Source organism: Gallus gallus, chromosome 12 (genome assembly GCF_016699485.2).
Source record: "Gallus gallus isolate bGalGal1 chromosome 12, bGalGal1.mat.broiler.GRCg7b, whole genome shotgun sequence".
In the NCBI taxonomy this organism is placed as follows: Eukaryota; Metazoa; Chordata; class Aves; order Galliformes; family Phasianidae; genus Gallus; species Gallus gallus.
Window position 1 is genome coordinate 12468184 of NC_052543.1, and position 24291 is coordinate 12492474.

Consider the following 24291-nt stretch of genomic DNA (forward strand, 5'->3'; position numbering starts at 1 on the left):
TTAAGATAGGACCTCAACACAATTTCCTCCTTTTCTCAAGTCAGAAGAAGTAAGAATTCAGAAAGCATTTAATACTGGAAGATGGTTATGCTTGCTGACCCATTGCTTAGAGATACTCAGGTCCTCTGTTGTGAGTTGGTACAAGAACATCTTGTGCTTTATAAAGCACCAAGCGTGCAAGCCTGTGAGCACCTTCAAAGACACATTTGTGCCTGCCATAAATAGGTGATGGGGTTAGACAGTGTACAATCCGTGGGCAGCTGTGGAAAAGATTATGAAACAATACTTCATATTTCTTTATGGTCTGAGACCTGCAATGTGATTCCTTAGCAAATGTATTCTTTCCAATTGCAAAAGCCTGAGAAAAGAGCCATCTACAATCCCGAAGTAATGGTGAGGATCAGCTATAGCGTTTATTCCAAAGCTGAACACAGATCTCATTAACGGGAGAATGTGGAAGGACCATGAGCTTTCCTGAAATACCATTCTGCGGGCTCTGATGTCTTAGATTCAAAGACAGAAGGTATCTACAGAGAAAGGAGCACAACAATTGCAGAGCTACCTGTTAGAAGATGATTGGGTTCCATTTAGATAACTAGTAAGGTTTCAGTACAGGCGCCACTGAAGTATCCGACATCGCAGTACGTCCGTCTGAAAGCTGCACACACCAGCAGGTTTCACACCACCACAATGAAGACCTAACACTGGCAAATATCATACTATTGATTCTATCCAGAAATCACACTGAAAAGTAATCTCCTTTAAACCTGGTGCATAGACATATAATTTCAGGCATCTCCACAGCGAAGACAGACCTGAGATGTACTCAAACTGAGGTCCAGCCATACCTCCTTGATGAAAAAAAAATTCTTAACCTTTTTCAGATAAAATTTCTCAGTCAGCTTTTGTTTTCTGCTGATCTGATAGCTCTTCCCATTTTGTAGTGGAGTTTTGCAACTATCAGTTCAACAGCCAGTACTCTTTTTGTTTCCTGTAGTTCAGTTCCTATGGAACACGTGCAGCAGCCCACATTTATACAGGTATATGGAATTATACAAAACACAAATAGAAAATACTCTTGAAGCCATCTGGTATGTGCCTCTATTCAAAGCTAGATCAGCTACACCTAATTAGCTCCTGACACATGCTTGCCTACCCTATTGAAACAGAGCTCCACAAACTCCCTTGGATACTTATTCTGATGCTTTGCTATTCTTACTATTAGAATGTTTTTCTAATATTAAGTCTGTTCCAGAAATTTTAATTACAAGTTCCCTCAGAGGAAAACTGGATTACAGTGAAGAAAAAAAACACATTCATAAACACATGACACACTGTATTCAAAGTTCATAAATTACTCGTAGATCATACAGGTGTTTTTTCAAACTTCTTGATTCAAAGGAATTTAAGCAGAGCCAGCTATTTATGTACCCTCCCTATTGTTCACTTTAAAGAAGATCTTGATCATAGTAATTTCTTCCCAATTCCAGTTTTGAAAGCTCTAAGTTCTCTGAAGAAAATAGCTGTTGGCAGTTTCAGATGATAAACATCCTAAAGGGATGATGATAAATTACAGTGTTGCCCAATGATGCAGAAAAGTAGAGAAAAGCAAACTGTTAACCTCCGGTTTAGGAACACACAGACTTTATTATGGAGTCTGGGATACGCAGCTGTAAGAGTGGGTCATTTTCATCTCACTGCTCATTAAAAGTGTGAGATGGAAGTGCTATGGGTGGGTACCATTTGCAGGGTACTGGATAGATTAATGCTCTTTGTCTCCAGCATGAATACAGAATTATACAGAATTTCTTCCCCTTTTAAGACTTACAGAAACATCTGTTATTGTTCACAGTCACACAAAATGGGGATTTTTGCATCTGGTTTTGTTCATTCAGCAAATTTTCTCACATTTTAATATACTCATCCCCATAAACTCTTTTTTATGCAGGAAAAAACACTTGTCCAAGACAGTAAAAGAAATCCTGTGATCCATTTGCTAAGACATGTTGGTGTTTAATAATGAAACTTATTCAGGGAAGTATTTAAACCATGACACTTTCACCCATCAAAAAGCATTCCCAGTGAAACCCACCCAATACACTCTAGGCCACGACCTGAAGAATCTATTTTATTGCAGTACTGCAGTAAATTGTATTACACTCCTTTATCACTGCTCAGCTTTCCAAAGCTTGGGGATTTTCTAATTTCTTCTTTTCTCTCCCTATCACCTCCCTGCTAAATATTCAAAGCAGACAACAAAAAGGCACAGGAAAAATAAGGTCAACACAGCAAATTGGAAAGAAGTAAAAATGTTTCTATATTCTATTTGGTTGTTAGAGTTATCTTAATAAACCCAAACAGCTTCTTTGAGCCACCTAATCTGATTTTACAAAGTACTAAACCATAGCCATATTTGACTTTCCTTTGATTCCAAATGTAAAAAATAGCCTTTATCTAATGTTTAGGCATACAATCTAACTACACATGCATTTGCATTACGAGGCAGTGAAACATGGCTGGAGAGCCATCTTGGATGTTATCTATGTTATTAGTCAAGTAGAGAGTACATCATAAATCCTTTTCCCCTCCATCCCCTGCCTTTTTTTTTTTTTTTTTTTTTCCAAAAGTACACTTAAAATCTGTTTTTAAGCTTCACTGGCTTCATTACATTTAAACTTCTGTAACAAGAATGTGCTGTGAATATTTAGAGAGAGAGCACAGACAAAAGGTATATTTTCATAATGTGGTTTAGCTTAACTGTTCCTACAATTAGCTACAACTCATTAGGCAATAAAAAGACAAACAAAGATTATGAATGGATGGGCAATATTTTCCTCCATAAAACAAACAAAAAACTTAAAAAGATGTCTCTTTCTACGGCTTTCCTTGCATAAATACACCCAGCAGTTTGGAAAAGATATTTTCATCACTGAAAACTTTAGTCTAGGAAAAAAAAAACCCTGTAAACATCTTCCTGTGCAATTTCGATAAAAAGGATTCAGTTATTGCACACTTGGGATCTTTTGATCTCAAGGATAACATAATGGTACAGCAATGGTCTGCAGATGACTAGCTTTGATTTTTTATTAGTTCTTGTAATTGTCTCTTAATTTGTATTCTGAATAATAAGCACTCACCTTCACCGTTTGTCCAGCTTCAGGGCCATCCTGTAAGCAAAGGGAGAAGTCTCCGGTTAGAGGAACTAACAAGGATCACACACAGGGATTCAGAAATATCACTCATTAATCATTTACATCCAATTTCACTGTATGGTAATTTAGCATATTCTCCAGGGGACCCTTCAACCCAAAGTTTTCAGACTAGTGTCTTTCCACATCAGGCCACAGCAAACTGAGAAGCTCCATCTCAGACCACAAAAACCACAGCTGTTAATTTTCATGTGTTCAGATTATACTTTTTGAATAGCTAGCAATAGGTTTCTGATCCTTGTGAATATAAAATCCGATGTGTGAGAATTTAATCAAAGCATGCTTTTTTAAAGCCTTATTCTAATAAAACGGACTTAGTCCCTGGTATGTTTTAAATAGAGCTCTTTTTTGGAATACAAACCCAGCACAAATCTAAAAGATCTGAATTGATGATGAATTTCCATGGCCACTTCTATCTTCCTGCACGTGAACACAGGAGGCAGGAGAGCAGGAATTCCCTTCTTCCATCCCAAGCAGTGGGTTGCCTTCTCTAGAAGGTCAGTCCTCTAACACTGCTTCCCCTCTGCCCGCTGCCCCCTAAAGTTTGAACGCCCTTTTGCCACGGGCCTAGGGAAGACGGTTGGAAGTTGGCTAAAACAAACCATTAGCCCTCTTTTTAGTTGACCGGTTTACAAACCTGAATTGCGATGGTGAGTGAGGTGGCACAGAAGTGTTTCTCCACTGCGTTGCCGACCCTTTGCGCCGTACGAAACAAATCAGCCACCTCCTCGGGACACAGGTCACGGAAACGCTCCACCGGCCGCACAGGGCAAACGAGAACATCTGAAGGTGGGATTGTCAAGGCACAAACACAGATCTGAGTGGCCCAACAGGACAAGTGTCTCACCCCCCAGTTCGTATCGTGTTTCTGCTCACCTCTGAATTACACAAACCCCTCCTGCTCTGAGGGTTACAGCAATTAAAACGTGAGCCTAAATACATTCAATTATACAATGCTTGGTTCAGAAGTTTCCTCAAGCCCCTCAGATGGCTAAAACAAGGTTCACATGCCACTATGAACACACCTAAAGGAAAGCAAAATTTTCACAAGCTCAAACTTACAATTTTGAGCTACGCACAGAACTGCTGGAATGCAGCATCTTTGTATGTGAGAGAAAATGTGTTTAAAAATGGGTGAAAGCCAAAGGATTTTTTAAGGTGGGTTTGGGTTTGTGACCTGAGACAGCAGTTTTACAGTGCTCTTCCACACACATAATATGCATACTTAAAAATCTTGATCGAACACCTCCAGATTTTACGTATCTAAATGTAAAGAACCGGCACTATGCTGATAATAGCAAGGAATCTTTAGGAAAAATTTGTTCTCAGGAAGAGTGGGGAGGCAGTGGCACATACTGCCCAGGGGGTGGTGGACATCCCCATAGGTGCTCAAGAACCGTGGAGATGTGGCTCTGAGGGATGTGGTAAGTGGGCACGGTGGGGGTGGGTTGGGCTTAAGGGCCTTCACGGTCTTTTCCAACTGTAATGATTCTATGATTCTACAAATGCTCACCCGTCAAAAATACTATATGATGTTAGAAACACGGTAAGATATTTCAGACTTTTCCCCGTTAAGCACTATATTCACACCACTGCAAATACTTCGATTTCATCCTACCTTGGTAACAGTGCTCCATGACTCAGTGAAATGAAGCTATAAAGTAAACAATGGAAAGCGCACAGATGCTATTCACAGCCACCTGCCCTGCTGCGTTCACAGAAATTAATAATTGCTATGGTTCCTCACTTGAAAGTCAGTTTCGTAACGTTATTAATGTGTCCAGAATTCTTCGCAGAGCTTCAGTTGTGTAAATCAGACAAGAAAGCACTTGGGACTCATTTCTAATTTCTGTTCCCTGCAGACAAGATTTTTTTTTCCTGCTTTAGTTTGTGTTTGTATTATGTTCTTACAATCACCTTTAATGCCAGTTGAACTCTCATGACCAAAGGCAAGGAAAATTAACAACTTGTTTTTTCAGTATTAAAACGAGTGCTCAAAGGACTATTTGAAGAAAATCAAGCTCCATGCCATAGTATTACGGTAATATTTATTTTTACTGCATCTTAAAGCCTGCAGGTATTCAGGAACATTCTCTATGTTCCAAGAAAGGTAACTAGGAGATGCTCTGTAGTTGTAACAGGTTCACACAGAGGTTACATTGACATGACTTAAGACGCCTCAAGAACCTCCGGAGACATCTGAAGCAAAGAATGACTAACACACGCAAACGATGTTTTATTTCCACAAACGGAGAGGTATGTTTGCATTCATCAAGCTTCTCACTGGAATCTCAATTAAAATTCGGACTGGAGGGGGAAAACAGACATTTTCTGGAAGTAAAGAAGTAGGGGCGGGTTTCGATAATTTTTTAGAGTCCAGATGAGGACAGACAATCTTGTAATGGATATTTGCTTAACTGGGAGCAGATTTTTCCAGCAAGCCCCACAGCTAGCAGCTCCCTCTGCTCTCCACAGGAGAAGCCTGGCCTCAGCTGCGGGCATTAATCTGCTTTGAGAACTTGGCCCTTCCTCACTCGGTACAACAGCAGCTATGCCACCACTACTCATTTCTTCGTTTTATAACTCATGGTATTAAAATATTTTAAAGAAGGAGAAATACAAATTTAGCAAACAGGTACTCAGAAATGAACCAAACTGGGGAAAGAAGTCTCATTTTGTGGATTTTTAGTTCTAGGAGGCTGTTTCTCCTGGCGAGCTACTGGGCATAATACAGCTTCTGTAATTTATTTGTGCCTTCCCAGCACACTGTACAAAGCATCTTCACAAAGGATGCTATTGGCTGAACTGAGGGCCCAAGGGAAGAGCTGGAAACTTGCTTGGCAGACCTGATTTCCATACCAGGAATAAAGGAATAGAAAAACTAATTAATTCTACTCATAAAAAGGAAATCCATGTCAACAGTAAAACAGGAAAAAGGACATTCGTTTAATCTGAGTTCATTTTTCAAAAGGAGAGAAGGGAAGCTTTTACCCTTAGGGCATCTGATACTTAAGTAGATAATTATCCTTCTTCTGCAGCACTGCTTTATTATCATGGGTCAACGAACCATTTATAAATGAAGAATTTCCCCTCACTTACCTCTAGCAAAACTGCTGCTTACATTAAGACAATTTCCTTTCCTCCTCCAGAATTCCTCACTCCCTCTCAGACCTGCTCACGCCTCACCAGCAATTGTTTGTTCTCTACCTGGCTCAGGGCCACAGCCACAGGTATGAATTTTTTGCATTAATCATAGTTTCTACAGCCATATATTAACACTGGACTACTTGTCACTGTGATGCATTGCAAAAACCAAGGGCTAAACACCCTTGTGAGAGCTCACTCCCAGTGCATGCAGTAAAGAGAGCACAAGCCGTGTGAATTGCGCTGCTGACCAAGGCAAGACATCTGTTTTCTCTTCTTAATTCCATCACTAATCTGTTCTGTCATTTGTGCAAGTTGTCTCTGTATCTCTCCCTCCTTCTCCACTCTTTATCTGCCTTATCTGCTCAGATAGTGTTTGCCAGTTGGTGCAATGGATGTTTCCTTATGAGGCTCTCTGCTGACGTGGGGCCGCATGATGCTCCCGCATTATCAAATGATGCTGCCATAAACCACGTCCCTCTACAAAGAGGAGTTTCACTTCCTCCTTACATTACCAAGGCTCATTTACAACTCAAACTAGATTTAACCATATTTCTGTCTTTGAATGTGATAAATAATTCAAAGGCACAATCACACACTGGAGCATCGTTACTGAACTTTCCATCATTTCAAAATAATTCTACAAAGAATAATGATAGAAATTCTGAATCAGAGCTAAATTAACATGAGAATGTAATTAGGACAACATTCAAGTTATATTTAACTATGAATATATAAAAAGGCAAATGTTAGAATGAATTCATGGATTTGAGGTCATTAGGAAAACAACCACTCACTGCAACTTTGAGTCACAGATTGTAACTACAGTTCCCAGCACAGGGAGCGTTTATAACATTGTATCCTGGTCAGATTTTAATCTAAATAAGCATTCTATTCATCTCAAAAAACCTCCTAAATTTCAAATCAGATAAACTGTTCGTTGCTTTCTGCAATTACCCTCTGCAAACACTGCTGTGAACTACCGAGATGCTTCAGGTGACTGTGTATTAATGATGCGAGTGAGAGCGAGTCCGTACCTCTGTGTACGTGCGATCACTTCTCCAACAGCAGCAGCTGCTGCCAACCAAGATGCCTCGAGGCATCCAGCTGCTGCTGCAGAAGGACAGGAGCCTTCCCTATGCCCTGCGTCGCATCTGCCAGCCAGGGGGATGGCTGTGTCGGCTTAGGGCATCGAAAATGGCAGCAGGTGCCTACGGTTGGGCAACAGCCTCCATCTCTACAGAGCAGCCCAGCAGGATGAGGGGCTGATTCCTGGCAGACGTGCTGCCACACTGAAGGCAGCATTCTGCCTTTGGAGAGTTGGGATTTTATGTTTCCTTTCTCTAAAAACCATAATTAATAATTTCATGATTTCTCCATTCACTCTGCACTGCTACTGACTGATGAAGTTTCTATTTCTAATCTTTGATGTGCACAGCTGTTATTTCCTTCAAATTCTCTGAGTCAGTCCACATCATTAGAGTGTGTGCAGTTTAATATATCAACTTCTCCATCCTAAGGAATGGAAAACCTTTACACCTCATTATAATCTGTGTATGTTCCCCTCTCTGGATCTCTCTCAGCAGCCTTACTTTCTTGTCCCAGTACCTAAATATGCATACACAAATCAATATGCACACCCTCTCGCACACTAAAAGCTTCATTAATGATTTATTAAACAATTAGGAATGTCAGTATTTTCCAAAAACTGGCAGTAGACAGGGCTAAAGCTCCAGCTGTATTAGTGCAAGTGTGGAATCATGAAGTAGCAGTAAAACGGCAGTGGGTCAGACCCACTACCCTCAAACCACTAACCTCAAATTGAGCTGAAACCCAAGGATGACCTACAACCTCAACAAAACAGCTTGTCCTTATGTATTGGGCACAGCAGCCCACTCCCCACATAACCTTAAGGAGACTGTTTAATGCACTAAAGCCTGTAAACCTCCTCCATAATTCAAATTAACAGCCTTTGCCTTTCTCCCACTGCGTATATAATTAAGATGGTAACCTGTTTGGAAAAGCTCAGACTCAAGGCCAAGAAAGCACAGTTCAACAAGTCTCTACGCACCAGCAGAGCCAGGATGCTGAAACATGTCAGCTCTCAGCACTCAATGGCAAGGCTGCACATATTTCTGTAAATCTCTTACACTATTTCATTGACTTCTTAGACCACAGTAACTGGAGCCCTTGGAGACTGGCATTCACAAGGATTTACTGCAATGGGTACCTGGCTGGAAACAGCCAAAGCTATGCTCAATTTTGCCAAGCACAATTTCCCCATACACTTCTATGCATTTAAGGATACATTTACATAGGAGACAATGGGTCTCTAATGAAAAGCAATCACTCGCTAACCACATAACAACTAAGTTGATCACACAGAGAAGGCTTCAGATTCTAGAAGAAATGCAAAACACATGGCCAATATCTGCATGCTAACCATTTTAAAGGCACTTTTCCTTTTCGTAGTAGACAGATTGGAGACCAAAACTCAAAGGCACAGTAGTCACTTCCATTGGCTCCATCTGAATTACAACTCTGAAGTCCAAATTACTGCAATTCTGTATCTGAAGTCTAATCCAGACTCCATATACCCTTTAGTGGGATTCTGATCAGCCCCATAAGGACCCTATGATAAATTTTCACACACAACTACGCAGTTATATACATTCTGTAGTTATAAAACTTTGGGAAGGTGGTCTGTGACCTTAGGGGTCAAAAAAAAAAAAGTAAGAAAAACAATCAAAAAGTTTTACAAAAACAACAAAAAACCAAAAAGGAAAACATAAGAGACTAAAACTTCTTTTATGTAAGAAGCTTTAGAACTAAACACAGGTTTTTCCTGCTTGTCTCTGTTTCGCTATATAGAAAACATACTTCCAATTTAGACTTCTGTTTTCTGATTTCAATTTTCAAGCAGAACAATTCAAAGCTTCATAAAGGAAGAAAAAATGATCTGCAGGTACAGACATCTTAATAATAGGAGTAAAGTCGGTTTTTTTCTTCTTTCTTTTTTTATTTTGAGGAGACAGTTAAAAACACTAAAAGCTGTCAAGTTTTCCTAGCATGCATGGCTTTAGAAGAACAAAATGCATAGAGAAAGAGGTAGGATGCCTAAAACTGAAAGGGTAGCTGCTTCTTTATGGATATATGGGGTTTGGCCAAGGCTGTTAGCTTTCTAAACCATTTGCTGAGAAAGATTTTAAGTTAGGAAAATGATTTTCAATGTGGCCGGGAATCCATAGATGGCACTGAGATAGAGATGCTATTGTTGTACTGGAAACCTTAAAAAGATTTTAAAAAATAAAAAGTTTTCTCTCTAATACCAGCACAAGACTGAAAAATATCAAAAACTCCCACATATTTTAAAGGTGAAAAGCAGGAAAAATATTCAAGTTAACTCAAATGTTTCGAAAACTTAGAACGTTTCAAATCTTCTTAAAACTCTTACAATTTCTCATTAATTATTTACGTTTGGAAAACTCATGAAAAATGATTTTGTCATTAATATTTTGGCTTTGACTAATCAGTTTGCAATACAGACTTCAACACCATGGATACCATATCCTTCTAAGAGGAGAAGGCATTTGAGAGAGGTGCAGGAATTGTGCCCTTTGAGCACGGGGCTGCTCAGCAGCCAGCCCAGACCTCAGCAGGATGGGGAGTTGGGACCTGGACGTGGCTGCTAGGAGCTCAGGGGCGAGAAGAACCAGCTGGAGAAGACTGCAACAAATGATTATTTATAACCATCTCATGCATCTGTGTAAAATAACCCTTCTGCACATCCCTACGCTAGCTGATGGGAATGTTGAAATAATGGGCTGTGGGGAGCTGGGAGAGGGATTATTCTTTTCTTACTCTCTTTTACATGAATTTGCATCAAGTGCCCCAAGCACAGAGAATCATTCAGACGAAGCTTTGGGTATTAAAACTCACCGCAACATTGTCCCCAATTCAACAGGGGACTGTAGGCAGGGGTATTGAATTCATCACCGCATCTTTGCACAAGTTTTCTTTGTTCAAAAACTCTAATTGCTAACAGAAATCAGTCCCACAGCTCAGGAAGAAAAAATAAAAATACCAGGAGAATGCATGACTAATAAAATTAATATAGCTGGAACACAACCACCAGTCATTTGTCTTACTCTGCCCTGCCCTTGAACAATTTTTGCACATTTTGAAAGCTACAGGAGCAATTCCTCTCTGCAAAGAAAACAATAATGGCTCCACAGACACTGCGCATAGGAAGAGTGATGAAGGAAGCGAAGACAACTGGAAAAGCACATTTATGTATGCAATTACATACACACAAAAGCTCTATCAAAGTAGCATCGAAAAAGTCTTTAAAAAATGAACAAAATACACGTTCTCCTGCATTAGGACAATAGCTCAATGCATCACTGCAGCCCCACTTAACCCACTGAATGGGGATGTAGCACAAGTAATGCAAGAACTGACGCCTTGCCCCCAGGATAGTTCTTATTCAGCAAGACAGCACGACTCGCCTCTAAAAGGAAATCTGTAGAGGCTACCTGGATTAAAAGTGAGCACTTCATGACAGCAAAAGGTGAAGGAACACTTCAGCAGGTTTTATACATCGAATTGGATTTAAATATATTTTAGAAGGATGCGCTGGTAATGGTAGATCACAGAACTTGTCAGTTTGGGAGAAAACATATCTATGAACAACAGTGATGAATAAGGCCAAATAAAAATGAAATAAAATTACAATAGGAACTTATAAAATTGTTTCAGACTATTAAAATAGCACACATTTTTCTGATCTTGCTATGCCACTTCACCGCATTAATACGAAAAAGTCATTAAGATAAGACAAATTATCTAAACACAACTGATTTTGATAAGGGAGCTCAGTACACATTTACATTAATACAGAAGGCCAGATTGAAGCAGTAAAACAGAGAATTAGTGGTTGCAGTGGAACAAAAAGTAATCAGTGTAAATCTTTGACACAGAGCTCTGTGCACCACGATAAGAGAACTGCTTTAAGACCACACTGCAGCTTTCATGTAGGTTTGGGGTTTTGTTTTTGTTTTTCCTCTGCCTGATCTTTTCACCCTACTGCAGATACTTAAAATAATTCACGTAAATAGGAGTGCTAGTTGCAAGAAATTAACAGTAAGTATTATTTTACTTTCTGTAGTATACGTCAGTATATCTTATTTAAATGCAGATGTCAGATAGCACACAAAGTACAAAGGACTGCTACTCAAAGCAGAGCGACTCCATGAGACAGAGGGCTGCAGCAGGGAGATGTGAGATTCCGAAGTGTTAAGTTTTCATTTTAAACAAGCCTTTCAGGTATTTGATTTCCCTTTACATGCCTTTAGGGTATGTCAAGTAGGTCACTAAGAGCTCAGTTCTTCATAGTGAGTGGTATCTTACTGTAGGATTCCTCCCTTTCTGCTAGTGACTGACCCCAAGGGCAGCCTCGGGCAATAGCGGGTGCCTAAGCAGAACCACGGCAAGAACAGCAACAGGAGGTTGTGGCTCAGAAACACGCACCTGATCCAAGTCTCATCTGGTGCCAATTTATTGCAGAACTAAACTTGTAGTACGGGGAATCGTAACCACATTCCAGAACCACATTAAGCACTTGATCTTTGAAGGTTTAAAAGCAATAACCAGTGGCCACAACGGGAAAGTAGAAGCCCAGTATGAAACTACTTCATCTGCAATTGCAACTGCCGAAACTCTCCTGTAATGACACACTATTCTACAACTCATTCCAGAGAATGACTATGTCTATATTGCTCTTAGCTGATATACTCTGCTTCTAAATAAATGACAAAAACACTCATACTTAGATAGAGCTATCCATGCACATACATCAATCTATAAATGTACAAGACAAGTGAAAAAACAGCCATAGAATCATAGAATGGCCTGGGTTGAAAAGGTCCTCAGAGATCATCCAGTTCCAACCCCCTGCTACGTGCAGGGTCACCAACCACCAGACCAGGCTGCCCAGAGCCACACCCAGCCTGGCCTTGAATGCCTCCAGGTATGGGGCATCTACAACCTCCTTGGGCAACCTGTTCCAGTGCATCACTACCCTTGGAGTGAAAAACTATCAAAAAATTAAACAAAACGAGAGATACAGAGCGCACAAGCCCAAGGCCTCACCCGAAACGTGCAGGCGAAAGACCCGGCCGGCGGCCACGTGCTCCTCGGCGGCGAACCAAGGAGCGCCTCGTGACCCGCCGGCACCACAGCCCCTCTTCCTCTGGGCGCGAAGCCCTCTGGGAACGCAGCCCCTCCCCCTCCGAGACCAAAGGGCCCGGAAACCGCGGTCCACGGAACCGGAGCAGTAGCTCTTTAACTCCCAGTGCTTCACATGAGGTTATGATGTGGAATACCCACAACAACAACAAGGACCAAACCACGACATCATTGGACACCATATTCAAAGTTTTACTGGAAGCATGTTTGAAGTTAGTAGAAATACCCCACAGAATGTGCTGGGAATTAAGGTTCTGTAAGAACTGTAAGCACTGACGTTGTTGTCTGAAGGACTCAAATGTGTAATCTTTTTTCTGACCTGAGCACCTAAGGCTCGAGACAGCAGTATAATAAATGGAGAACAGTAGTGAATCTCCATGGGATTTATCTTGCCTAATTTTGAAGTTGAGGTGGTTTCACCTATGGAGCAACACCACTGGATTTGGATCCATGAGAAAGACTTTAAGTCAGATCTGTAACTCCAGAATTAAGAAAGGTTCTTTTGGATCTGCTGCTGGAGCAGCTCATTAAGGATCTGCTTTCTCTGAATCCCTGTTGATGGCAGATCACAGAATCATAGAATGGCCTGGGCTGAAAAGGACCACAATGATCACCTAGTATCAACCCCCCTGCTATGTGCAGGGTTGCCAACTACCAGACCAGGCTGCCCAGAGCCACATCCAGCCTGGCCTTGAATGCCTTCAGGGATGGGGCATCCACAACCTCCTTGGACAACCTGTTCCAGTGTGACACCACTTACACACACTCTTTGCAATGCTGCACTGAGTCTACGCTGAACAGCATGCAGAAAGACGTGCTTCTGGTAGCACATGCCAGACCAGCAGTACCTTCATTTCATAGCCAGTGAAGCATCAGCAGGAGGAATGCAGTACAAGATCAATTACTGGAGTACCACTGGGGACAAAGAATAGGCTTGGATAATCAAGGATTCAAATAATGAAGGTAATTTTGAATGTAATTGATAGATAATGAGGAAGATGAATAACAGGGAGTTTTGGAAAACGGAATTTGGATAATTCAGACTATCTTACAATAAATGTATTCCTCAAAGAATATTGTGATGTATGCTGGGATTTTCAAAGTTTTTGAAAGGAATAAGACAACTGATTCCCATTAATTTCTCAGAAGTGGTTTTCTACCTAGTTCTGTTGAGTTGTTCACGAAACAGCTCTAATTAAAGTCAATGGAGAATAGTGTGTCTTAAACTGAAAGCTCTCATGGCATATTTTACAGGCTATGTTATTGATATTGCTACTAGAGCAACAGGATGGGCTATGCTGTTCCAGATAATTCCATGAGATTAGAATAAGCTTAAAATGAAAAGGAGACAAACAAACTTCAAACAAAGTTTTCTATGTCTCTTGCAAGAATGTCTTAGCATTCAGAACATCAGCACCTGCAGAAACATTTTGAAAAACAAGAGACCTTTCTATCAGCTTTATGAAAGAGTTGTTTAGTGCACTTGCAAGTCAGAAAGGCAATCCTTTGCCTTTGTAAGATCATGTGTTCATCTTTGCTGCTGCACCTAAATATAACTCTGCCAGTGCCTTTCAATCAGTTCCTTTGAATGCTAAAAATTACTTAGTGCATGATAAGGAACCTAGATGAGTATCTTTTCCACATAGGCTAATATGCAGTTGAAATGGGCACAGCAGAGAAACGACTCTGCAAGTGGAAGACTCTATTGTTGTTTTGCAAAGGTTACTGCTACTTTGTTGTTTAGAAGAACCTATGGAAAATAGTGCTATTGTCACCCCAAGGAGTTTCACATTACTCACCAGTGAAGCGCAGGAGCATGTACACACTCCCCCACGCCTTCAGGAGACAGAAGGTCACCCTTAGATATGTTAATAGTTGGGGAACATTGAAATGGTAAATAAGGGAAATTTAATTAGGGTCTGGTGGAGATATTTCAAAATAAAGAGGAATATAACAATAGCCTCTTCTGCAGTTTATATATATATATGAGGGTTACAGCAGCTAGTGATGCGAAGTAGGTTCACACTGCTGCAATAAAGGGAAAGGTGGGGTGAAGGTATCAAAGACCATGTGTAGCACTTGAGACTCAGAGGCAGTCCATCATTGAAAGAAATTATTTTAAGCCACAAACCCTTAGCTGCTTAATTTTGACAAATTATTTCATATCTGCTTGATATGAACACAAAAGGCTTGATATCTACAAGAACGGTCACAAAAAGTGTATTTGTCAGGGCAAAACACTCCCAAAGATACGTTTTCCCTCACCTGCCAGAGGAGTCAGTTTTGGATAAGTCATACTTTAAAGCTGAGAAAATGTAAAACAGATGTAGAGTGTGCAGAACACTCCTTTTAAATACAACATAAAACTCAAGCAGAGATGGTAAAGCACCCGAGATGATGAATGCTATAAGGGAGGAGGGAATCAGAAAGTAGGTTTCCCCCTTGGTTTTCACTTGCATAATAAACCCTCTTTGATAAGGAGAACAGAGCCCTGCGTCATGATAGCCTCAGTAGATGCTTTTCTCGTTAATGCTCATTGTTCCCAGCTCAGAGCATCATAGCTAAGCATTTCAGCATGCACGGTACATAAATTCATACCCTCATTCAGGACTCCTGCAATATTCAAGCACATGAGAATCAGGAAGACAAAGTAGCAGTTTAACTCTGAATAACCTTATTTTGTGTGAGTGTCATCTGAAACCATTACTTTAATGTGATTATCTGTTTTTATTATTTCCTTTCTGTGGACTTGGAATAAAGACACAACTGAGACTCTCTGAGACACGGTCGTTGGCACCATTACAGTCTTTCTACTGTCATCAACAGAGATCTGATCTGTAAATCAAGTTAGACTGTGAGGGCTACCAAAGAGCAAGCCCTCTTTATCATGTCATTACACAGCAAAGCTACCAATTCCTCTGGCTCACTCAGAAAAACAGACTGTTTTAGTTCCTTTACATAACCAGAGCAGTTCTTAATGCACAGATTATTGACTTAGTGGGGTTTTATCATGTCCCAGAGTACCAGGGGATTCCTTAATCCAGGCCTTCTTTGCATGATCTATTTTCATGGCTCTTTTTATTGTCACGGTCTGTCATTATAATGATTTGCAAATCCAGAACCAGAGCATGCTCAGCTCAAAGAAGAGAGGGGGAGAGGACATGTGCTCCCTCCTACCTGCCCTCTCACACAAGCACTGAACCCCATCAGATGCAGTGTGACAAAAAATCCTGCAAGGCTGAGTGTCACATAACACACAAGGGGAAATCCTGTATATCTTGTAGTTGTGAGATCAAAGCAAAATCAACTGAAAAGGGGATATGAAAAGCTGCTTGCAGAGGTAAGGTGTCCTGTGTCTCTCCCAGTGGGTCTCAGTAAAGAGACCAGAGCCTGCTCTCCTCCCTCTCAATCCCTGCTCCTCTCCAATCTATCCAGCCCCAGTTGTGTAGGCGCATATGGAAACAGTCTGATCCCCCATCACCCTGCATGAAGCTCCCCATGAGTCTGCACACAGTGCAAGGACAGGTTTCAAAGTTAGCAGGTACTTTATGCCAAGGTAGCTCAATGCAAGCCCCTGATTTACGGCCTTTATCCCTTTACATCTCACCTCATCCTCTTTAATGGGTATTTCCCCTGCTAGTGTTGGAACCAATGTGGGATCACGGGCCCAGAAATCTCACCAGAACAAGGCCTGTTAACGTATCACTGCAGGCCTACATACCCGCCAAGATCTGGGCTATTATCTATGCTTTGGACCTCTCCACGTTACCATAATACAAGTTGATCATAACAATATGTTACAAGCATATGTTCCTAGCAGACAGTTCCTTGAAGTGAAGAAAACACAGTTTAAATCTGACGTGTTATCAATGTTCCAAAAAAAATATTAAAAAATAAATTTAAAAAAAGTCAAAACAACAAAGAAAGATGACAGTACTCCAACCTCATCCTGGGTGCGATGGAGAAAGCCAGTGCTGAATTTGGTATCACGAACTTTGTTTCAGCAAATACGTTTTATAATCCAAGTGTTTCTTCCTTAAATTAGAAGCACACAGTTTCTTGGCTGTTTATGATCACCATCAAAGGGGTCTTGCTGAGAAAAGTGGATGTCTTTCTCTTTCCAAAGGTCACAAAGTAGCTATCCCATATCTAGGGGCTTAAAGAGCAGGAACATTTGGTACTCCTCCACATGAAAGCATCTCCTCTGTCATTTGTTCAGCTTCCTCTTGTTAAGCTGCTGGATGTGAATCACCCAGTGACCTTGCCACATGGCAGGGATGGCTGCGGATACTGCTACAAAATGGTCTTATTTAAGCCATGCACATGCAGGTTGCTCTGGAAATGAAACACACCATCTCTGCAGAATTCTCTTGAATTTGCCTGCCTGCAATTCACATGCAGTCCTGTGCCAGTACTTGCCACTGGTATGAAAAACACTTGCAAATCATTTTCCCTCGGCTTTGCATGATTGTCTCAGGCTTCTCATCAGGCCAGCCAGAAACTGGTGGCAGAGTCTTTCCAGGCTGCATGTCACTGATACAGAGCAGAAGACATAAGAGATGCCTAAGTGGAAGCAGCAAACTAACAGCAGTATAACTAAGAAAGGGAAAAAAAGAAAAAGAAAAAAAACCACCCTGCTTTTTGGTTGTTTATAGAAACTTCAAAGTTCTCCTCAGTTATAAATCATTTCGAGCTACTAGCCAGCCAAAGGATGCTTGTGCTTTTGAAGGTGAAAGCTTGAAGATCAGACCATGGGTGATAAAAAGAACGTTGGTTCCACTACAGACAAAGTCAATTGCAGAGGAGATAAAATGGTGTCCAAGAATACAATAGATCAGGCTGAGATGTTTCTACAGCTAGCCACCAAGAGATAAAAGTGATCCTATATGAAGGATTTTCAGTTGGAGAATATTAAGCTCTTTTACACCAGATTTCTCATAAAAAGAAAGAAAGAAAGAAAGAAAGAAAGAAAGAAAGAAAAGAAAGAAAGAAAGAGAGAAAGAGAGAGAGAAAGAAAGAAAGAAAGAAAGAGAGAAAGAGAGAAAGAGAGAAAGAGAGAGAAAGAAAGAAAGAAAGAAAGAAAGAAAGAAAGAAAGAAAGAAAGAAAGAAAGAAAGAAAGAAAGAAAGAAAGAAAGAAAGAAAGAAAGAAAGAAAGAAAGAAAGAAAGAAAGAATAAAATTTCTATTTAACTATCTCTTTCGTAAGACATTTGATTAGTATGGAACATTACTGAGTAAAAAACCCAACCTTTTGAAAGAAATTAAAAAAAAATCTTAAACCAATAGTGAACAATTTAAAGGAAGCCTTGCAGTCATGATGCCAGACCCAATTATGTTTGTACTACTTATGAGTAAGTGCAGGATAAGCAAAATTATTGAAAGAGAAAAGAAGCTAAAAAATTGTAAGAGGGAATTGGAATTGTTCTGTAGCAAAACACACACAGGATGTTCTCAGAAGAGGAACCAAAAGGCAATTTAACGTTGTTTCAATCTCTTCTCTTCCAGAAGAAGCTCATCAGACTGAGTATGAAAACAAAGAACTGGCTCATAAAGCTTTCAGACAAACTATGTTTAGAAAGCATAAAAAAAATAAAAAAACCAGACTTTTCCTGGAAGAAAGTGATTTGTATGCAAATATACCCCAACATTTGTCACCAAACCTAAAGGATTTTGAAGTAAGAGAAGTTTTTGAATATAAAGTTTATCACTGCTTTGATGAAATGAGATGCCAGCTGTGAGACTGCTGCTGTCTCCTTTAATACCAATTAAAAGGATGGAAGATGGAGCTTCAGCCTACGCTCAGAGGAAGAGAGCTGACACCACACGTGTAGCACAACTTTGACACCCAAACCTGCCGTGGCAGCAGCTAAGACATCCAGAGGCCTAAATTTGAAAGTAAAACTCCAGACTTTCTGGCAACCTTCCTGACCTAAAATATTACAAAATGCATGAAACACTCACATATTACTTAGAATAATTTAATGTTTTCCAATGAAAGGAATGCAGAGCCAACGTTTGAATAAAATAAGCAGCACGCTCCGCTGCAGAAAAAGGATGGTCAAATTCGTGTAGTTTTACACGTTTTAAACCTTCTTTCAGTTTGTTCAAGAGTATGTTTGCCCTTGGGCATCTTGGTTGGTTTCACTGGAACCTTCCAGTCAGCAAAGCCCAGGCAGAGAAGCACCACCTGGAACCGCCCCAGCAGCCAGGCCTTGCTCTCTATGCCCCATGGAAGGGCTGAGTCTTCCAGCACTGTTAAAGGTCAACATGAGCAGAGCTTGCAGCCATGGGGCCGCCCAGAGGATGCCTTGTCAGCAGCTCTGCCTTTTCCAGATCTTAGATTTGGAAACATTTGATAACCCCTCTGCTCCTCTTAATTACACAAACTGCATTTTTAGTTGTACTTACAGAAGTCCTGCAACAATGAAATCCTGTAAATAGGACCCTCCTACTCTCCCACTCATTTTGACCTCAAGAAGTACTGGAGAAGGCAGAAGGTTTCCTCAGACTTCAAAAACTCTCCAGACTCCTAGATGCTATCACCATTGCTCTGCAATAGTCAATTGCTAATTGATTTCCTTTAAACTTGTGTAAGCTATAGATATATAGATGTGTACGTGCATTGAAACACAAAGCGTGCTTCCTTGTTGAGAACTCAGATATCAAAACATCTACAATCTCCCAAGTGCGCTGTAGGACAACCACCAGGACAAAAGTAAATCACTTTTAACAAAGCAGGAGATCACTGGCACGGCTGCCCAGAGCTGTGGGTGCCCATCCCTGGAGTTGCTCAAGGCCATGGATGGGGCCCTGGGCAGCCTGAGCTGGTGGGGGGCAGCCAGCCCATGGCACGGGGTTGGAGCTCTGTGATCTTTAAGGTCCCTTCCAACTTAAGCCATTCTATGATTCTCTGGTTAGTGAAGAATTGAGTATCTCCTTAAAATACCATTTAATTTTTTTTTTCTGCCTTGACACCTGTAGTCACAAAACAATTGTGCTTTAGGGACAATATTTCCAAAACTGTCACATATACGTCAAAAAAACTTCCCAGTAACCAGAGAACTCTGTCTGGGCTGCATGTCTTCACGTCCATACCTACTTCCAGTTTGCACGCTTTAAAGATTTTCCAGAAACATGAGTCCCAAAAGGTGAAGTTTAAGTTCATTAAATGTCATTTTGAATACATCAGAGAACAAAATGCTTCCACAACTGCAAATACAATGCAGAAGAATAAATCTGCACATAACAGCAAGTAGAGCATTGCAGGAGCTGATGTCAGGAAAATGGTTTTACCTTGATTCATTCTCCTCAAGCAGAAGGCTCTCACAAACTGTTTTTCCAAAGCACAGCTCAATGTGGATGGGCCAGCTGGACAGCTGGGGCATTGGCAGCACCCTTCTCCCACAGTGCAGCTGGGCAGGTGACAGCATGTCTGGATCACTCATCCTGCCTTTGGCACATGCAAGGAGAACACCAAGCATGGCTACATGCTACCTTACATATCTTTTACCAAAGAAGTAGACGTCTGCATGGATCCAAACCCCTCTACAGATATGAAACAGGATTTGAAGCCCAATTTCTTTGGCATGGGGCACACAAATCTCACCCGGTAGCTAAAGGACACCCTTTGCAATCTGCTGAAAGCAGAAGTGGTGCTGGTATTTCAGCTTTATAAAATTGTTTCACAATTCAGAAATGCTAACCCTTGACATTAAAAAACAGCAAAAAAGTTCTGCAATAGTAAGATACCAACTTTTTTCTTTTAGCTAAAAGAATGCTTAAAAGAAAACAACAAAAAGTAGAGAAGAACAAACCTCGGATTCCACCCATCCCTGCTCCATATACTCTCCAGACTGCATGCAATAAGGAATAGATTATTATTTAATATTTTTGCCTTACATAATTTAGTAGAGCACTGGGTGTTGCATAACCTTTTAACCCTTGCATTTTTTCACTCTCAATTTCCCCCCAAAAAAACAACCTGTTGACTTTTCTAAGGAAATTGGGCACACAAGATAACAAATTGAGTAGCATTTCATCCCCACGTAATAAAAATTCATAAGGAATTCTTTAAAAACAAGAAGAAATCCCAACAGAAGAAAATCATTAGAGCTATAGTTTCAACAGAAAGAAATGGAGAAGGTCTCCTTGGAGCACCTGAGCCTTCACTCAGATGGGAAATGAAGGGTGTCTCTTGCTTCTTTTACAAATGCAGCTTGGAAGCCACAAAAAAAGCAGTTGTAACACCATGTCAGGCAATGTAAATATGCAAGTAGGTGTCCAATTACTTCAGCTTTAAAGATTGGTGCAGTATATCACTGTTTAGGCAGACAGGGCGCACACAGGTTTTGATATGTATGCTTGATGTATTTACCTTTGAAATCTGGCGCTGTTGGTGACTGTTGTTATTCAACCAAAGTGTATGTATGCAAAAGCTAGATCATTTTCATCATGCTGTGCATGTATAGCTGCGCCTTTCAGACTAAATATCTATACTGCTGAAGAAAATACCCTTTTTCCTTTGAAGTAGAGGAGTACAAACCTCAAAGGCTCATTTCTTTGCAGTGACTAAGGCCCTAATGAGCATAAGCTAACCAACACACTATTACAGCAACAGTGGCCCCAAAGCTAAATGCAAATATACCCAAGGTAGATCTTTGTCAATACATCTCACAGCACAAATCCACGCCGCAGAGAATAAAGTTGGTATAAACTATGTTTTCATATATTACTTCATACTGAAAGAAATATCGGTGACCTTATCCAGCATGACTGTTATAATAGTAATAAAACTGAATCTTGGAAGATTACACTTTTGGTCAAAGTAGTAAAATGTGACCTTATTCTATTCAACACTGACATTTATAATATTAATTCAGACACAAAAACTGCATTAAAATGATGTTAAGTGTCTGGCTTTCAAACATAATACCTAAGAAATTCGATCTGCAAGTAAGATTTCTTAAGCAACTCCATTTTGCATTCCACCACAGCAACATATGTGGCACAACATTCTTAGGATTGCCCATAGGATCTGCAATCTAATAGTTGGGACCCCTTAAATTAAAAAGGAATCTGCCTTATCTCAGCCAAAGGGGTCATGGCATGGGTGGCACAATGTGCACTGTTCATATATGGTAATCCTCAACACAGAAATGAAAAAGCACAAAAAACCCAACTGGAATCAGGAGCTCATCATTACTTGTCAATCAGGTGGCAATACAGAGAACCAAATGCAAAATACCGACCACTGGACTGCAACAAAAATTTCCTTTTTTTCCACAGTGATTTTTAATATTGCAGCAGGACATCCATTTCAAACAGAAAAACCTTCAAGTCTCAGATCAGCAAGGAAGACGGAGGATCCTGCAGCCCCATATCCTCTGACCTCCCACTGATTTCACTAAAAATACAGAATGTACAGAGAGAGCAGCATATCAGAGCAGAGATGTGCACTGCAGATCTCAGAGCAGAATGAGGTCTGAAGCTATTTTGGGATATACCAAAAGTTGAAAAGTAGAGCTATCTGGCATTCCTTTTTATTTTTTCTTCTGTAGTCAGTGTTCATTCGTGGGCAAATATTGCTTTTCCAAAAAATAAAATAAAAGATTCCTAAGGGTTACAAGACAATTCCTGGTTTAAAACACGCATACATAAACTATAAAAGGACTCCAGGGTGTGAGCGATCTCAGAGCAGGCAGTGGTACAGGGATGAGAGCATTCATTTGAGTGTGGTAGTTCTGCACGGACACCTCTCTCCTGTTTGGAGTGCCCTGACTGCTCTGTGCTCGATGACATGCTCACAGGGATTTTTAATGAGAAACTCAACACCCACTTAAGGAACACCAAATAGAAGGACATCGACTCTGGTTGGTTTTTTTTTTTTTTTTTCCAAAGAACAGAGTTCTTATTTTCTGACCAGTCTAAATTTCTAAGTAAGTCTAATTATAGCCATTCTGGGAATTAAATGAGACTGCTGATGCTTCTCACTCTGTTGCAAACTTCTGTTTTAAATTTCAACCAGAAAGAAAACTAGAAAAAGTTGGATTTTTCTAATCAAGTTGCATAATCTGTCAAGAACAATGATGTGTGCCTGGCAAATGCTGATGCACATTTTTAGCAGAGCTAAGCAATATCAGCATGGCGAAGAGAGCAGAAAAACTGCATGTGGGCCAGATAGGACAAAATGAAGCTTTAAAAGAAAAAAAAAATGACAACAGGGGTTTGTCGTTGGGATGGCAGACAACTTCTTGCATTTAATTCCAGTAACCTGGACTTCGCTCTTTTTGGCTCTGACTGACAGAGCTGTAGCTCCCCTGCTGTAAGGGGGACATCACATTTTAAAGGCAGCCCCACTCCAAGACACCTTTTGGGTACGTGCACCAGCCCGTATGGCTCTGCTGGAGCATCCTTTCAGTGTATTTGTGCAGGAGTAGTTCTCCCAGGGATGGGCTGACAGCACAGACCCCTCTGTTGGGTTCCCTTCCCCTCTCAGAGGTGCAACCACATCAGGCTTTTCTGAAATCTCCCTTTTCCTGCTTTTCATCCATTTTCTCCTAATCCACCCACATTCACACCTCATCTCCGTGTAACTACTGTACAGCAGCCCAAGCACCTGGATGTAAAAGCCTTTCTTTGCTCTTCACCTCTTCTGCTATATTATTTGCATCCCACTATGATCCATCTCCTCTGATTTAAAAGAGGACAGAGATGTGACTAGTAAGGCATGTTATGAACTACAGTATTTCACAAAAAATCTGCCGAGCCCTCCATGGCCAAACTAATTATAACTGCACTCTCTCCGGCTTGATGAAGCTAAATGGAGACATACAAACTGTCTTTGAAAATAGAAAAACATGCAAGTGAAAAATGTGCACATGGAGAAATATGCATAGAGCATCAAGGCTTCGGGAGAAGCAGTTTATAGACCCAGTTACTACTACATGCATTTTAAATTTGAATGTCTCCTCAGTATTCATGAAGTGTACCACAGTTCAATAGTTGTTTTCATGAGTTGTGCCTTCATTAGGTGAACAACATTAAACACCTGGGATACTGTTCAAACTAGTCCTAAGGGGCAAATTTTCATGACAAATGAGTTGAGATAAATTTTACAACTGAAAAAAAAAATCTCAATTTTCGATGGTGAATTTACTACTTGTTTCAAAGAAATAAAATAAAGCAACAAAGACACGAAGTTAATATTAATATGACTGCTACAAAATCCCCACAGAAAAGCTTTCAGTTGGCTATGCAAATTAGAACATATTTAAATGCCAGAAGGAGAGTAAATATTTATCGACACGTGCTTCCTCCCTTCAGGTTAATGGGGTTAATTCCCCACCATCTTTGGAAATGTCGGTACGTTGGTTATCAGGATGACTTCATGGGCCTTTGTGCTTCTTGAAGACTCTGTTTAAATCTGTTTTCTTTTTCCTAAAGCTTGTTGCATGTCTGTTTCAATTCTTACTCGGATAGGTAACATCTCCCATGAAGCATGAATGTTCATTTTCAGCTGCCCTCGCCCTTGCTGGGAGCCTTCCCAGTTCAGTGCCCAGTGGGAAGTGCCTCAGTGCAGGCATGGCCCTCTGGCTCACTCAGCCACAGGTGTTTTCCCCACCCAGAGCTTTGGGAAGGAACAGAGGCAACTAACTGTAGGGAAGTTCTCTTGTCTTGCAGGCTGGCCATGACA

At 40.6% G+C, this 24291-nt stretch overlaps 1 protein-coding gene across 13 annotated transcripts in view; it reads right to left on the reverse strand.

The window, feature by feature from the left end:
- Window positions 1-24291, reverse strand: part of FHIT (fragile histidine triad) — a 512804-nt gene that overhangs the window by 126649 nt on the left and 361864 nt on the right. For all 13 annotated transcript variants that reach the window (XR_006931286.1, NM_001277802.3, NM_001277804.3 and 10 more), the window contains 2 exons: window positions 3847-3992; window positions 3138-3167 (listed from right to left, as the gene is read on the reverse strand). Coding sequence is in view for 12 of the 13 variants with exons in the window: in NM_001277802.3 (NP_001264731.2) it covers window positions 3138-3167; window positions 3847-3992 (176 nt within the window). In the remaining variant the exon portion in view is untranslated. The remainder of the gene's footprint in view (window positions 1-3137; window positions 3168-3846; window positions 3993-24291) is intronic.